General features: G+C 48.3%; 1 protein-coding gene across 9 annotated transcripts; it reads left to right on the plus strand.

The window, feature by feature from the left end:
- The first annotated feature begins 4,137 nt into the window (after positions 1 to 4,137).
- Positions 4,138 to 14,756, plus strand: DCAF11 (DDB1 and CUL4 associated factor 11). 9 transcript variants are annotated; one of them, XM_066343798.1, is made up of 15 exons: positions 4,138 to 4,271; positions 4,888 to 5,094; positions 5,994 to 6,121; positions 6,567 to 6,694; positions 6,980 to 7,044; positions 7,357 to 7,457; positions 7,647 to 7,793; positions 8,004 to 8,058; positions 8,406 to 8,474; positions 9,027 to 9,084; positions 9,181 to 9,366; positions 9,832 to 9,985; positions 10,576 to 10,728; positions 13,689 to 13,795; positions 13,895 to 14,756. In XM_066343798.1, the coding sequence occupies exons 2-15, from the start codon at positions 4,940 to 4,942 to the stop codon at positions 14,027 to 14,029; spliced, it is 1,641 nt and encodes a 546-aa protein (XP_066199895.1). In that variant the 5' UTR covers positions 4,138 to 4,271; positions 4,888 to 4,939; the 3' UTR covers positions 14,030 to 14,756. The 9 variants fall into 9 exon arrangements, with proteins under 9 accessions (XP_066199895.1, XP_066199903.1, XP_066199899.1 ...); XM_066343806.1 differs by having other exon boundaries at positions 4,138 to 4,161; positions 4,888 to 5,071; XM_066343802.1 differs by having other exon boundaries at positions 4,141 to 4,161.
- The last annotated feature ends 1,519 nt before the right edge of the window (positions 14,757 to 16,275 follow it).

Consider the following 16,275-nt stretch of genomic DNA (forward strand, 5'->3'; position numbering starts at 1 on the left):
GGATTTGGAAAAGGCAAGTCCACACTATAAAGTTAGCCAAGAACAGCTCAACCATCTCTACTACCACCACCATCACCGCCGCCGCCACCATCGCCACCCTTTAGTCCCCCAATGCATCTATGCCCGGTGGAAAGGAAACCAGCAGCAGATAGTTCATTACATCCAGCCAGATAGAGGAGCCTCTGATACAGACAGTGAAAGGAGGGAACCAGTTTGCATACAGTATTGAAAAAGCAATAATAAAACATGTGAACACAGTAATACATTGAACTGATGTTCAATGTAAACTCCTAACATTTCACATTACCCTTTAGGTTTCACTGTTTGAAAAAAATTTTAAAGCAAGGGGGGAAGGGTTGTCACAGGAAGTGTGGTTGACTGGCATGCCCCAGGAGAAACTTCAGACAGGCCTCTTTTATTTTTAACTTGTTTTTTAAGATTTAATTTTTTTAAAAGATTTTATTTATTGATTTTACAGAGAGAGGAGGGGTGGGGAATGAGAAGTGGTTGCTTTACTCTAGCTATTCATTGGTTGCTTGTTGTATGTGCTTTTACCAGGCAAGCCCAGGGTTTTGGGTCAGAGTTCTAGCCACTGGGCTACCACAGGCCAGGCTATTGTTTGAAATTTGAACCTATTTTTCTCAAATAATCCATTCGAGGAGGGAGCAACAGACAGGGCTACCTATAAATAGAGATGGGAGAGAATTTGCAAGGATCAATAGATACTTTATCCTTGTTTTGAAAACAGGGTGCATCAAAATCTGCATGTTGATCAAAGCTGAATAAAAACAAGATGCTATCCCCCCAAAAAGAAAAAGGTGAAGGGATTAAGAAGTACAAATTGGTAGCTACAAAATAGTCACAGGGATGTAAAGGACGTCTAGGGAATATAGTCAATAATCTTATAATAAGTATATATGGTGCCTGATTGGGTACTGGAATGTCAGGGGAACACTTTGTAAAGTATATGATCATCTAATCACTGTGCTATACACCTGAAACTAATACAAAAATAACAGTAAACAAAAAGTGTAAAAGTGTAATAAAAAAAAGAAATGCCTTTTTTTTTTTTTTACAGAGACATAGTGAGAGTCAGAGAGAGGGATAGACAGGGACAGACAAACAGGAACTGAGAGAGATGAGAAGCATCAATCATTAGTTTTTCAATGCGACACCTTAGTTGTTCATTGATTGCTTTCTCATATGTGCCTTGCCCATGGGCCTACAGCAGACCGAGTAACCCCTTGCTCCAGCCAGCGACCTTGGGTCCACACTGGTAACTTTGCTCAAACCAGATGAGCCCACGCTCAAGCTGGCAACCTCAGGGTCTTGAACCTGGATCCTCTGTGTCCCAGTCCGAAGCTCTATCCACTGCGCCACCGCCTGGTCAGGTAAGACATGCCATTTTCTTTCAATAGAACATATAGTATTCCCTAAGAAATAACTCATTTTTTGACATATAAAACATAAGTGACATAGGGCCTGACCTGTGGTGGCGCAGTGGCTGAAGTGTCGACCTGGAAACACTGAGGTCACTGGTTCGGGACCCTGGGCTTGCCTGGTCAAGGCACAAATGGGAGTTGATGCTTCCTGCTCCTCCTTTCTGTCTGTCTGTCTGTCTCTCTCTCTCTCTCTCTCTTCTCTCTAAAATGAATAAATTTAAAAAAAATAAGTGACATAATCAAGTTCATAGACTTATCTTACCTACAAAAATCAATCAGTGGATTCAGAGATGAAATCCTATATTCTTTAGCATTTGAATGGTATTAAGACTCATTTTAGTCATAAAAACCTTAGATTTCTTTTTTTTACATTTCCATGACTTTTTTTTTTTTTGGACAGAGATAGAGTCACAGATAGGGACCACGGGGTTATGTCTATGATCCCGTGCTCAAGCCAGTGAGTCCGCTCTCAAGCTGGAGACCTCAGAGTTTTGCCCTCAAGTTGGAGGCCTCAGAGTTTCAATCCTGGGTATTCTGTGTCCCAGTCCAATACTCTATCCACTGCGCCACCGCCTGGTCAGGCCATTTCCATGACTTTTATATGCTACAAGTTCCATATTTCAAAGGCTTGAATTCGGATTTTATTCAGTTTTAAACTGGATTTGTAAGTGCTAAGGAGAAAAGGCCAAGAAGAGCAAAGAGGTAATAAAAAATAAAAATGCATTATAGCCTGAGCAGGCGGTGGCGCAGTGGATAAAGCATTGGCTTGGGCTGCTTGGGACCCAGGTTTAAAACCCAAGGTCTGGGCTGGAGCGCAGGGTCACTAGCTTGAGTGCAGGATCGCTGGCTTGAGCATAGGATCATAGACATAAATCCATGGTCGCTGACTTGAGCCCAAAGGTCACTGGCTTGAAGCCCAAGGTCGCTGACTTGGGCAAGGGGTCACTTGCCCAGCTATAGCCCCTCATCAGGGCGCGCATGAGAAAGCAATTAATGAACTAAGGTCCCGCAAACAAGAATTGATGTTTCTCATCACCTCTCTACCTTCCTGTCTGTCTGTCCCTCTCACAGTCTCACACACACACACACAAAGGCATTATAAACATGAATTTAACATTTTTTGTTTTTTATGGACTTCAGGTACTCTGGCTGTATTAATCATAACACAATATTGATGCTTTACCTTTGTCACTAATTCATGCAAGGCCTTTTACACCTTGTTATTTGTTTAATGGTATAATAAGCCTGGGTATTTTCATACTTCTTGTGCAAAATTTAAACCATATTGTTTTTGCATGCACCACAATGTGCCAACAGAACTGTCTACCACCGGTCTTAAGTCCTATTTGTAAGTTAAAACAGTTTTCCATAGCATAGAAATAGAAGACTACATCATCCTATTTTAGTATCTACCTATTTGTGTCCTACCACGGACCACAATTTAACCAACCCTATCCCATACTCTAGTATTTTGTTTACAGTGTATTATTATCAGTAGTAAACAGTGTATTGCTATTATCAGTGATAAAACAAGTGTAGGTTCGATTGTACAGGTCGCACGCCCATGGAGCCTGCTCTGGTGACCAGAGATAAGCTCTGATCTTGCAGTCTAGACCAGAAGCAGTCACCGAAGGACTGACCACACCTTCACCCTCCCAGGGGCAGTGAGGCCCAAAAGGAAGTGCCCAGGAGGATTCAGGGCCCTCGCTCCCCTCAAGTCCTCAGGGGACTCTAGACCGGGGACAGCTCCTAGCACTTCTAAGGGAGTGCGGGCCGGGGCTGCTAAGGTGCAACTTGGACCCCGGACCTTTGCGCCCGGAACCGCTAAGTCACTAGACCCACGGTCCCCACCCCCTAGGCTGGGCAATGATCCCGAGACGTGGCAAGTCCCAGCCTTGGACTTATCCGGGTTACTCATAAACCAGGAGGAGCGGGTAAGAGGTGGAGTACGTGCACACCCCAGCCAGGGAGCTGGGGACGGAGAGACACAGTGAGGACAGAGTGTCTAGGGAAGGTCTGCAAATCCTGGAAGGCCAAAGGGGCGTCTAAGGGGAACTGACGAAACCTGAAAGACCCGTCGAGACTCGGTGTGTTAGGGAGCGTCTGCAAAGACTGCAGAAGGAAGCAAGGGGTCGTCTAAAAAGTTGTCAAAGAGGCTAAGGGGAGGTCTAGAAAGGGCGGTCCCTACAAGAACAAGGCTACCGGAAGCTAAACCCAGAAGGGAGGGTATGGAGGCCGGGTCCCCATCTGTGACGTAAACCCACCCTATAGGCGATGGCACCCCTTAGGGCAGGGCCGACTGAAGCCGCAACCAACGAAAACAGGAAGGCTGGAGAAAAGAGGAAAAAAAGGAGGCCCTCAGAGATCATCTAAAAAGTGCGAGGCCACATGAACTTTTAGGGACCGATAGCAAATTGTATCCCTTGCTAAAACACCTCTCTGTAGGGAACCAACTTTTTTTGTAAGCCCCACCCCTCATCCATTAATTGTAGTTGTTATCCATGTTATAGGAAGCGAGCGGTTCCCCGCTTACTCCTCCCAACAAGTAGCGAACGCCCTTCCTCCGTGGCGCGCTTTCTTCTTCGCTCACACCCCTCACGCGCTCTCTCCCACCCACCTGTCAATCACCATGCTCAGCAGGCCAGTTAGCGAGCCAAAGGGGCGGGGCCTCCAGGGGCGTCGCGTGACGTCGATAGTCCGCAGGCGGGGAAGCCAGGAGGTGAGTGACGCAGGAAGCGCGTGACCGAGGAGCAATTGGCCAGCGCTGCGGCGGCAGTTGGTGTAAACAAGGCATCGCGCCCCTGCGGGTCCTGCGACAGCTCCTAGCTGGTGGGTGGTTTTGTGCGGGGCGGTAGCCACCAGCTTCAGTGGGAGGGGCTTCTTAGCCTGTTCCCTACCTACCCACCTTGGCGTGCACACCCTCTGTACACCACGTGGGCGTGAGGCTAGGAAGGAGGGGGGTGTTAGGCCGAATTCTAATGTCATTGGTTGTCGCTGCTGCCGGCTTTCGCAAGGGAGCACGCTGATTGGGTGGTAAGGGGGGCGTCGGGGGTCTCTGAATTCTAAGTCTTCTGACTGGCTAGATGAGATAAGCTAATGAGGCGCTTTCTTCCGCGAAGAGATTTGATTGGTCGGCCGGAGAGGTTACCTGGAAATCCACCTACTCCAGGGATTTTGATAGGTGATTTTGAGGTAGAAAACTGAGAAATTCTTCTTCAAGGGATTCTCATTGGTGAACTAGGGTAGTCCCCTAGACTTCACTCTTCTTTTTTAGCTTCACAAGATTGGCAAAGGTTTGTGTTTCTGAAGGGCTGGGAGTTGTCACCGACTAAAGAAAAAGGGATCTCCTAGGTTCCTAGAAAGGGTCGCCCTACTAGAGGTAGTTCCCCCTCTCTCAGGAGACCTTAGTATTTCTAGAGCAGGCTTTGCTTTCACCAAACCCAAGGAGGTGACAGGAGGAGTCCCTGCACAGGACTTAAGGATGCTGTGACCAGAAGATGGGATCACGGAACAGCAGCAGCGCAGGAACTGGATCCGGAGACTCCTCCGAGGGCTTGCCTCGAAGAGGGACTGGCCTTCGTCGGAGTGAGGAAGAGGAAGAGGAGGATGAAGATGTGGATCTGGCCCAGGTACTGGCCTATCTCCTTCGCAGGTAACTTGCTCCCTGGTGTGTCCCCACCAGGCGCCACCACAGTCCCATGATCCCAACTCCAGGCGGGAAGTAACAGGATAGGGAACGGGATTAGCCCAGGACAGCTGTTCTCTTTAAACAGAGCAACCTTTCCTGCTGGACCCTCAGCTCCATATCCTGTAAGAGTGGTTCTTGCCTAGGGAGGGTCACCAAGATGGCTCACTCTTGTGTTAGAGGGGCCTGTTCAGTGGAGCCTATCTAGTTATTACTGTACAAATTTAATACATTTTCCAAATAAGTCAAAAATTAAAATTAAAAAGTGGGGCCCTGGTGGAAAAGGAGTGATGTTGGGTGTGTGGTGAAGAGAAGAGTTAGGGAGGTAGGTGTTAAACTTCAGTGAAGTTAATTACGTATGATATGAGGCCATGTGAATTTACTTGAAAAACAAGTTAACTCTAACCCTGCTTTTGAAGAAAGAAAGCTTTGAGGAAAGTGACCACCAGACATTGACTGGAAAGGGAGTGAAAGTGGCTTTGTTTCTTAGCTGTGGCTTCTTGAGGAGAAGACAAGCTTGGGAATCCCTTTAGATAACTGTGTTCTATGCTGAACTCCTCCAGCAGAGGCTCAGAAGGAAATGCTCTTAGAATTTTTAATTCTAAGAAGTCAACTTCATAGGTCTGTCAAAAGCCATGTAATGTTGGGGTTCTCTACGTCTGCTGAAAAGAATCAATTTTCTACTGTCTTATAGGAGACCGCAAATAACAGCCAAGGTCTGATCAGCCTCAGACCTCAAAATGGTGACACTATGAGGGTTTGAATACCAAGTAGTCAAAGCACTGGATAGCTTTTGACTCTGAATTTGGTTGGTTTGGGAGAGGAATCCTCCCCCTTTATCATGGGGGGGGGGGGTCTCTCCACAGGGGCCAAGTGAGGTTGGTGCAGGGAGGAGGTGCAGCAAATTTACAACTCATCCAGGCCCTCTCTGACTCGGAGGAAGAACATGACAGTGCCTGGGATGGTCGTCTTGGGGACCGATACAACCCACCCGGTAAGAGGAAAGGCAAACCAAGATCCTAATATCAGAAGGCTTTCATTAGAAACCCTTTTAAAAAAAATAGCACCTGACTTGTGGTGGTGCAGTGGATAAAGCATTCAACCTGGAATGCTGAGATCACTGGTTCGAAGCCCCAGGCTTGCCTGGTCAGGGCACATATGGGAAGCAACTAGTATGAGTTGAGGGGCTTCCCGTTCCTCCTCACCCCCTTTATTTCTATCTCTCTCCTCTCTCTAAAAATCAATAAATAAATAAAAAGTTTTTTAAAAAATTGGCAAAGAACAGTCAGTTAAATTAAAAGAAGATGAGATAATTCAGGGAATGAAGGAGTCCTTGAAGACAGTATATGCAGCCACATTGAGTGGGCTTGAGCACAGTTCTGCTAACTGTCCTCTGGGGCTGAAAGACCTGGGATGAAACTTCTCTTTCGTCCCCACAGTGGATGCAACCCCTGACACCCGGGAGCTGGAATGCAATGAGATCAAGACCCAAGTGGAACTGGCTACAGGACGGCTAGGGCTTAGGCGGACAGCTGAGGAGCACAGCTTTCCTCAAATGCTACACCAGGTGGGCCTCTCCACCTCCCATCAGCCTGCCATCAGCCTGGTAGCAGGCCCATCAAGGTAGCCAGAAGCTCTGCTAGCCCCAAAGAAGAAGGAAGTAAACTTTCCAAAGAAGTATCAAGTGCTGGAGCTGGAGAGTTCTTAGCCAACCTATATGAGAGTTTGGTGGGACAAACTGTGTGTGGTGTCCATTTCTGTGACAAGAACAATAACTTTGGAGGAGGGGGCTGGATGTGGCTGAAATATCCCTGTGTTTCTGCTAGCAGTATTCCCCAATCCCTTCCTTTAGAGAGAACGGGGCCTGTGCCACCAGGGAAGCTTCTCCCTTGGAGAACAGTCTCGAGTGATGTCTCAGTGAGTATGGGGCTTGGTGGAGAGACTTTAAGGGCCAGATAGGTTATATCTCCTAAATTTTGAAAGGATAGATGTTAAAAAATCCTCAGGGATATTAAGATTAGGTTAAGTGGGGTTGAACCTTTGAGAGTAAACAAAGTGGGAAAGTATAGAAATTGAGAAGATGATAGAATGAATGAAAGAAAGGGGACTGTGCCCAAAGCCTTTTGGGAAGAATGCTCTTGTCCTCACATCCAGCTGTTAGGATTCTGCTAACCTGGATGCTCCTCATCCTGAGCTCCCCTTACTCTCATTTTCCCTCTGCTTTCCCAGCTTCTTGCCCAATTATCTGGGCTTCACTGATACCTACTCTCAGAAGGCTTTCTGTGGCATCTACAGCAAAGATGGTCAAATCTTCATGTCTGCTTGCCAAGGTACCAGATCCTGGTCCTATGAACTGCCCTAAAACAAGAAACAGTCCCTCTGGCTGAGGCTAGAAAGGTCCAAACCTGACTTAGTGATGATTAGTCAGAGGACGTTCCTCAGATACATTGAGAGAGGTCTGATCTGGGGAGGATTCAAGAAGGGTATTCTCTAATTCTTCCTGGTCCCCACTTACACAGACCAGACAATCAGACTGTATGACTGCCGGTATGGCCGCTTTCATAAATTCAAGAGCATCAAGGCCCGAGATGTAGGCTGGAGTGTCCTAGATGTGGCCTTCACCCCTGATGGGAACCATTTCCTATACTCCAGCTGGTCTGATTACAGTGAGTATGCCCCAGGCTTCCGTTGTCTCTCCATCCTGGGACCTGAGGTCTCCAAACACCTACCTCCTCTGTGCCAGAACTTCACACCTTCTCCTGTAAAGACCACTCCCAGCCTCTGACATCCTGGCCCTTTGTTCCATCGCCTCTAGCTTCCCTTCTACCTGCCTTTCCCTACCCCTGAAAGATCCTTGTTTCTCTTGCTTCTCTTAGTTCATATCTGCAACATCTACGGGGAGGGAGACACACACACTGCCCTGGATCTAAGGTACTGACATCCCTTCCTGGTCAGACTCATCAGAAACTTCTCAAGGAAGGCTCTCCAGGAGCAAACCTCCTGAACTGGAATTCCTGCTTAGAGGGAAAAGTATACTGGTTGCAAGTTTCTCTGTGGATTCCTGGGAGGGACCCACCCATCCTGTCAGCAGAGGACCAGGGTAAAACAGATGGTTGCAGGACTATTTCTGGGTTCTCCCTGAGGCAATCCATATCTTAGCTCATGTTGGCAAGATTCATCCCCTGAGAAGTGTGCCTTACAACCCTCATCAGATTCTGTATGGATTAACAAAAGCTGAAGGGAACGCACTTAACCAGCGCCTCCTTTGCTCTTTTCAGGCCAGATGAACGTCGCTTTGCTGTCTTCTCCATTGCTGTCTCCTCAGATGGACGAGAAGTGCTAGGAGGGTGAGTGTTTGTGGGAGATGTTGCCCACAGTTAAAGGCAGACTCCAAGAGACCAGCTCTGCTGTTACAGAGGCTGTACTGGATACTGTTACCCAGGCAGCTATGGAAAACAACCAGCCCTTCTCCAAGGTCAGGGTTTATGACTTGCTTCACCTCTTGATCACCAGAATGAGATGGGAGGTTGCAAACCTCCTTGCAAACACAATTAACTTCTACCTCTTGTTTAAGAAGAGAGCCTGACCTATGGTGGCGCAGTGGATAAAGCGTCGACCTGGAAATGCTGAGGTCGCCGGTTCGAAACCCTGGGCTTGCCTGGTCAAGGCACATATGGGAGTTGATGCTTCCAGCTCCTCCCCCTTCTCTTTCTCTCTCTGTCTCTCTCTCTCCCTCTCTCTCTCCTCTCTAAAAATGAATAAATTAAAAAAAAAAAAAAAAAAAGAGAGACGAGTTTGCCCCTCAGCATGACTTGACAACAGGCACTGTCCAGAGCACACATAGCATTAGTCCTCTCTAGGTCCTGGCTCTAGGCCCATCTTTATCCCTTCCCTTTCAGGGCCAATGATGGCTGCTTGTATGTCTTTGACCGAGAACAGAACCGGCGCACCCTTCAGGTATTGTTCCTGAGACTTAGTCTCTGCCTCCTGGTCTCTGGCCTCTTAGAAGACCCAGAAAGAGGTCCTAGGTATCCTGGCCTCTTTATCCTCTAGATTGAGTCCCATGAGGATGATGTGAATGCAGTGGCCTTTGCTGACATGAGCTCCCAAATTCTGTTCTCTGGGGGTGACGATGCCATCTGCAAAGTGTGGGATCGACGCACCATGCGAGAAGATGACCCCAAACCTGTGGGTGCACTGGCTGGACATCAGGATGGCATCACCTTCATTGACAGCAAGGTGGGCAGAGATGCAGCACTGCACAGCTGGGCTACTAAGGTTCCAGTTGGCCAGGGGAGGGTGTCAAAGTGGACTCGTGTAGGAACTCTTCAGGGTCATTATCAGCCAAGTTTGCAAGAGCTGGGATTTAGGGAAGGGGCTTAAGCCAGGAAACATGAGATCCATTGGTACCCAACTCTAATTGGTACCAGTGGAGCAGAACAGGGCTTTCTGTATAAAAAAAGCATGAGACAGTTCATCCAGGATAGAATAGGAGACCCAGCCAGTGCTATGGGCAGAGATGGGGAAGCTTAACCAGAGGGTAAGATCTGGAGTAGAAAACCAGTGTGAGTCCACCTGGATGAGGAATGAGGCAGGCATAGTCAGGGACTGGCGTTCTTACCCCTCAACTAGAGAGGGGAGCTGGACTGACAGCACCAACGTTCTCAAGCCCTGATGCTTCATCATCCACCTTGGGATTCACAGGGTGATGCTCGGTATCTCATCTCCAACTCCAAAGACCAGACCATCAAGCTCTGGGATATCCGGCGCTTTTCTAGCCGGGAAGGCATGGAAGCCTCACGCCAGGCTGCCACACAGCAAAACTGGGACTACCGCTGGCAGCAGGTACCCAAAAAAGGTGAGAGTGGAAGGTAGAGCCTGAGATCTGGAGAATGAAGAGTCAGGGGTGATAGTTAAAGTATTTAACCCCAGGAGCCCTGAGCAGATAGCTCAGTTGGTTAGAGAGTTGTCCCAATATGCAAAGGTTGCCGGTTTGATTCTAGTCAGAGCACATGCAGAAACAGATTGATGTTTCTGTCTCTTTCTCTCTCCCTAAAATCAATAAATAAATTTTAAAAATAGATATTTAACTCCTGGAAAGGTCTCTCAGTGGGCAGAGTGAATTTGACTGTAGCCTGGAGCAGAGTCCTGGAGTCCCCCCCGCCTGCCCCCCACACACACTTTTCTTTGCCAGGCATTATCTCTGTTTGCTGAACTGGGGGAGAGCCCGAGGTTCCCAGGGTTGAGGCTGGGGGTCACTCAGGACCTACCAATACAAAATATTTCAGTATCTTAACCGTCAGCAGGAGGCCCAGCTGACTGTTAGGTGGGAAAAGAAGCACCAGTTGGGGTTGGAAAGATGATTGTGAGCATGGATCTTTGCTAAGGACTGGTGACTCAAGAGAAACCAGACTCTTAACTTAAGGCTCTCCCTGCACCCTTACCCAGCCTGGCGGAAGCTGAAGCTCCCAGGGGACAGCTCCTTGATGACTTACCGGGGCCATGGAGTGCTGCACACCCTCATCCGGTGCCGGTTCTCCCCCAGCCACAGCACTGGCCAGCAGTTCATCTACAGTGGTTGCTCCACGGGCAAAGTGGTCGGTAAGAATTGTGTCAGAACAGGGGCACCGGGAGGGGCAGGGAGTTTCTTAGGCATTCTACCTGTAACTACTAGTGACCGCCTTAAAAAATTCAGTGATATTTACAACTGGATTTAATGTGGCTTGGAAGAAGGGAGGCGTAACCTGAAACAGAAAACATTCTTTCATCAGCTTTTTAAATTAAGACAAGGAACATAGAAATCTAGTCAATAAAGATAATAGATACCTGACCAGGCGGTGGCGCAGTGGATAGGGCATCAAACTAGGATGTGTAGGACCCAGGTTCAAAACCCCGAGGTCGCCAGCTTGAGCACAGGCTCATCTGGTTTGAGCAAGGCTCACCAGCTTGAGCCCACGGTCGCTGGCTTGAGCAAGGGGTCACTTGGTCTGCTGTAGCCCTCCGGTCAAGGCACATATGAGAAGGCAATCAATGAACAACTAAGGAACCGCAACGAAGAATTGATGCTTCTCATCTCTCTCCCTTCCAGTCAGTCTGTCCCTATCTGTCCCTCGCTCTGTCTCTCTCTGTCTCTGTCACATACACACACAAAAAAAAAGATAATAGATTACCAAAAATATAGTCAGTTCTGTTTTGTAGCCAGTCAAGGAAAGATATTGCAGATGAAAGGTAGAAGGAAACAGGTAAAAAATAATGACAAAAAGATAATAGCAAGTAGTAAAGGACATACAGCTACTGAAGCAAGAGTAATGCACAGACACACAGATACAGCCATAAGGAGCCTCAGCTGAAGACCCATCCAGAAAGAGAAAAATGTGCAACCTCATCCAGATAAGGAGAAACAGGTTCATATGTCTGTGCATATATCTGTTTTTCACTTTTGTGATGCCTTCTAGATCTTATGGGCTTTTTAGAAAATTGCTGCCTGACCTGTGGTGGCGCAATGGATAAAGCATCAAGCAGGAATGTTGAGGACACTGGTTCAAAACCCTGGGCTTACAAGGTCAAGGCGCATAGAGGAAGCAACTACTATGAGTTGATGCTTCCTGCTTCACTCCCCGTACCCTCTCTTTCTCTAAAAATCAATAAGTAATATCTCAAAAAAAAAAAAAGGATTATTAAAAAAAGAAAAAAGAAAGGGCCTCGGCCAGTTGGCTCAGCAGTAGAGCACTGGCCTGGCGTGTAGAAGGCCCAGGTTCAATTCCCAGTCAGGGCACACAGGAGAAGCAATCATCTGCTTCTCCACCCCTCCCCCTCCTCTCTCTGTCTCTCCACTTCCTGCAGCCATGACTCGAATGGTTCGAGTAAGTTGCTGAGGATGGCTCCATGGCCTTGCTTCAGGCACTAAAATAGCTTGGTTGCTGAGCAACAGAGCAGTGACCCTAGATGGGTAGAGCATCACCTGGTAGAGGGTTTGCCAGGTGGATCCTGGTCAAGAGCATGCAGCAGTCTGTCTCTACCTCTCCACCTCTCAATTAAAAAAAAAAAAAAGGAAAGGCCCTGGCCAGTTGGCTCAGCAGTAGAGCATCAGCCTGGCGTGCAGGAGTCCCGGGTTCGATTCCTGGCCAGGGCACACAGGAGAAGCACCCATCTGCTTCTCCACCCCTCCCCCTCTCCTTCCTGTCTCTCTCTTCCCCTCCCACAGCAGAGGCTCCATTGGAGCGAAGATGGCCCGGGTGCTGAGGATGGCTCTGTGGCCTCTGCCTCAGGCGCTAGAATGGCTCTGGATGCAACAGAGCAATGCCCCAGAGGGGCAGAGCATCGCCCCCTGGTGGGCATGCCGGGTGGATCCCGGTCAGGCGCATGCAGGAGTCTGTCTGACTGCCTCCCTATTTCCAGCTTCGGAAAAATGAAAAAAAAAAGGGGGGGGGGGAATTGCTGCTAAGATAGCTTTAAAGCCACATTACATTTTAAGTGTAGACCTTGTGAAATTTAGCTGAAAGCCAGAGATATCCAAGTTCAGCAAGACCATACCCTCATTCAGAGGGAGAGAAAAGAAATAATAACCCCATACTTTGCCGGTTAGATCCCCGGTCAGGGCACATACAGGAACAGATTGAAGTTCCTGTCTATTTCCCCTACCTTCTTCTCTCTAAAATCAGTAAAAATAAATATTAAAAAACCTGACCAGGCAATGGTGCAGTGGATAGAGCGTTAGACTGGGATGCAGAGGACCCAGGTTCGAGACCCCGAGGTCGCCAGCTTGAGCGCATGCTCATCTGGCTTAAGCAAAAAGCTCACCAGCTTGGACCCAAGGTCGCTGGCTTGAGCAGGGGGTTACTCGGTCTGCTGAAGGCCCGCGGTCAAGGCACATATGAGAAAGTAATCAATGAACAACTAAGGTGTCACAATGAAAAACTGATGATTGATGCTTCTCATCTCTCTCAGTTCCTGTCTGTCCCTATCTATCTCTCTCTCTGACTCTCTCTCTGTCCCTATTTAAAAAAAAAAAAAAAGACAGCCTGACCAGGCAGTGGTGCAGTGGATAGAGCGTCAGACTGGGATGTGGAGGACCCAGGTTTGAGACCCCGAGGTCACCAGCTTGAGCGCGGGCTCATCTGGTTTGAGCAAAGCTCACCAACTTGGACCCAAGGTTGCTGGCTCGAGCAAGGAGTTATTTGGTCTGCTGAAGGCCCACGGTCAAGGCACATATGAGAAAGCAATCAATGAACAACTAAGGTGTCACAACAAAACACTGATGATTAATGCTTCTCATCTCTCTCCATTCCTGTCTATCCCTATCTATTCCTCTCTCTCTCTCTCTCTCTCTCTCTCTCTCTCTGTCTCTGAAATAAATAAATAAATAAATAAATAAATAAATAAATAAATAAATAAAAAGAGAGAGAGAGAGAAATAACCCCATACTACTCTGCTGTGGGTTTTGTACCCCTGGGGAAGTGGGAAGTTGCCTGAGAGGCAGCTAAGTGGTGTTGCTCAGGGAGAGCTGAGGGGTGGTTAGAAGGTCCTATGTACCCCTCTCCACTCTGGCCTTTTCTGAACAGTGTATGACCTCCTCAGTGGGCACATCGTGAAGAAGCTCACCAACCACAAGGCCTGTGTGCGTGACGTCAGTTGGCACCCCTTTGAGGAGAAGATTGTCAGCAGTTCGGTGAGATTGCCAGGGTTAGGGGGCCAGTGCCTGTCTGGGACTTGGACCTGGGAGGGGGTGGCAGCATCCCCTGAATGCTTGCTCCCTTCTGCCCTGCAGTGGGATGGGAACCTGCGCTTGTGGCAGTACCGCCAGGCTGAGTACTTCCAGGATGACATGCCAGATTCCGAGGAGCACCCCAGCGCTCCTGCCTCAGTGCCCCACCCCTCTTCGGCCTTTTCCTCGCCCCAGTAGATCGGACCTCCAGCCCATACATGGCTGAGCCTCTTGATAAGCTCTCTGCCTTCTTTTCCCTTTCTCCCTTTTGGGGATCTTTGGGGAATTATTGGCATTGGATGGGGAAAAACAGAAACCCAAGCTTTTTGGGCTCTAATTAAGCCCTAGAAAATCTCTCTGTGGGTCTCCTCAGGTACTCACGCCCCATTCAGCTTGGGTCTCTATCTCTGGCCAGGTCTGACAGGACTGCCATTATCTGAGGTATGGCCTTTGTCAGCAAGAGAACTGTCCTGAGTGTTTTAATCATGTTTGGATGGTAGGTGTTAGTTCCTAGAGTAGAAGCCTGAGGCCAGGTCTGAACCGAGCTGTCAGCCAGGCCCATTGGCCAGGCCTTCACGTTAAGGGTTAGACTAGCAAATTAGAGAGCCAGGCATCCTGGCCTTTCTTCCAGAGGCCCTGATGGCTAAAGCTGTAGCCCTTTTGGGGGGGGGGGGGGGTAAGGCATGTCCTCAGCACCCTCCTCAGGCTCAGGTGGGAATTCTGTCATTTCTTTCCTGTCTCTGGGTCTTGGGGGTAGGACAGGCTGTGATGTGAGAGACTCCACATGGCCTCACACAGGGCAAGTGCTCCCTCCCAAATTTTCCATCTCGGAGAGGCCAGCAGCTTCAAGGCTGGATGGTGAAGTACCACTTCTTCGTCCTCTCTCTGGCTTTGGCTCCCTCAATAAACTCTTCATGGGAACTTGGCTCAGTGTCTCTTTCTCTCTTTTTCCTGTCTGAGGTCTTTTATCCTCTCACTTCAAAAAAGTTGTTTCAACGAAGTGTCATGAACCTGTGCGGCAAATAACTTTGCAGGTCTCTAGTGGGAACGGAGGAGGATTAGGAAATAAACACAGAAAGAAAAAGGATGGGATTGGGAGGACCCATTGCACAGCTAATAGCTTGCAAGAGCAAGTCTCCAACCCCAAACCGCTGATTTATAGAGCAGAGCAAAGTCATTAGCAAATCAAAGAGAACTCTGAAACAAAGTCACATTTCAAGGCAACCCAAGAATTCTCCCCAGTACACAATACCCTCCACCCTGCATAACATCTTAACTTCATAAAACAAAGGGTAAAAAGAAAACTGCATCTAGTCTCTTTGAGGGCCATGGGGGATGGAACAAGTGGAAACATCTAACCTAGAGGTGTGGAGAAGGTCATGTAAATTACCTTTACCAACTTAAACAGTGGTAGATTGTGGGAAAGAGCCTCTAGCAAGTTAAGCAAGCAGGTGAGGTAGGGGTACGGGCAGCAAGGATCCTGTCAGTTTACTGCCTGTCCCCCAAAAATCTAAACCTCTAGGACCCTCTCAGCTCTCAGTCTCCAACAACAAAGCCTTCAGATACGCTCCTCAATGGGAACAAACACCCCTTTCATGCTCGAGATGTAGGAAAATACCAAAGTCATTTGTTAACTGAGTTTTTCAATAGGCATTCCCTCAATGATCTCAGAATCTTTCCACCAAGTAGAAGTCAAGAGAGCAAGAAATAAGCACATTTTATATCACACTGGCATCACCTCTGTTTTGGGGCTGGCCCTGGAGCCGGCCCAGAGCCAGAGAGAACCTGGTGGGCACTGATGCCAGGCCCCATCTGGGCACGCCAGGGGAGGAAGTAGTGATGTGCAGAGGTCAGGCAGCATATTCCAGGGCAGACCAGTGGTGTGGTCAGTAGGAAGCTGGGGCTCACATGCAGCTCTGATCCATCTTTCCCCACATTCCATTATCCCCAAGGCAACTTTCAAACCTGGATATACACCTATAGGGTTTCTCAAATATACAGCAAGGGACAAAAGGGCTCCCTATTTTACAGTAAAACTGGTTTTTTTTCTTTTTAAATGAATTGTTCAGACGCTCAGCCTTCGTGTGTTCTCTTTCCTGCAAGTGATGTGTCTAGTGCCAAACTCATGGCAGACCCTTCCCTCTGGCCCTTTTCCCTGCTGCCACGTCACCCCAGAGATCGCCATCTTACCCAGACCTGTAGTACCTCCTGGGTGCCCAAGTTAAGGGCAAATTAAAACTATTAGTGTCCTCAAAGCCCCATTTTATCAAGGCCTTAAGGACCATTCATTCTTCTCGTTAAGAGATGTGTTTCCGCCTGACCAGGCAGTGGCGCAGTAGATAGAGCATCGGACTGGGATGCGGAAGGATCCAGGTTCGAGACCCCAAGGTTGCCAGCTTGAGCGCGGGCTCATCTGGTTTGAGCAAAAAGCTCACCAGCTTGAA

The sequence above is a fragment of the Saccopteryx leptura genome, chromosome 6 (genome assembly GCF_036850995.1).
Source record: "Saccopteryx leptura isolate mSacLep1 chromosome 6, mSacLep1_pri_phased_curated, whole genome shotgun sequence".
In the NCBI taxonomy this organism is placed as follows: domain Eukaryota; kingdom Metazoa; phylum Chordata; class Mammalia; order Chiroptera; family Emballonuridae; genus Saccopteryx; species Saccopteryx leptura.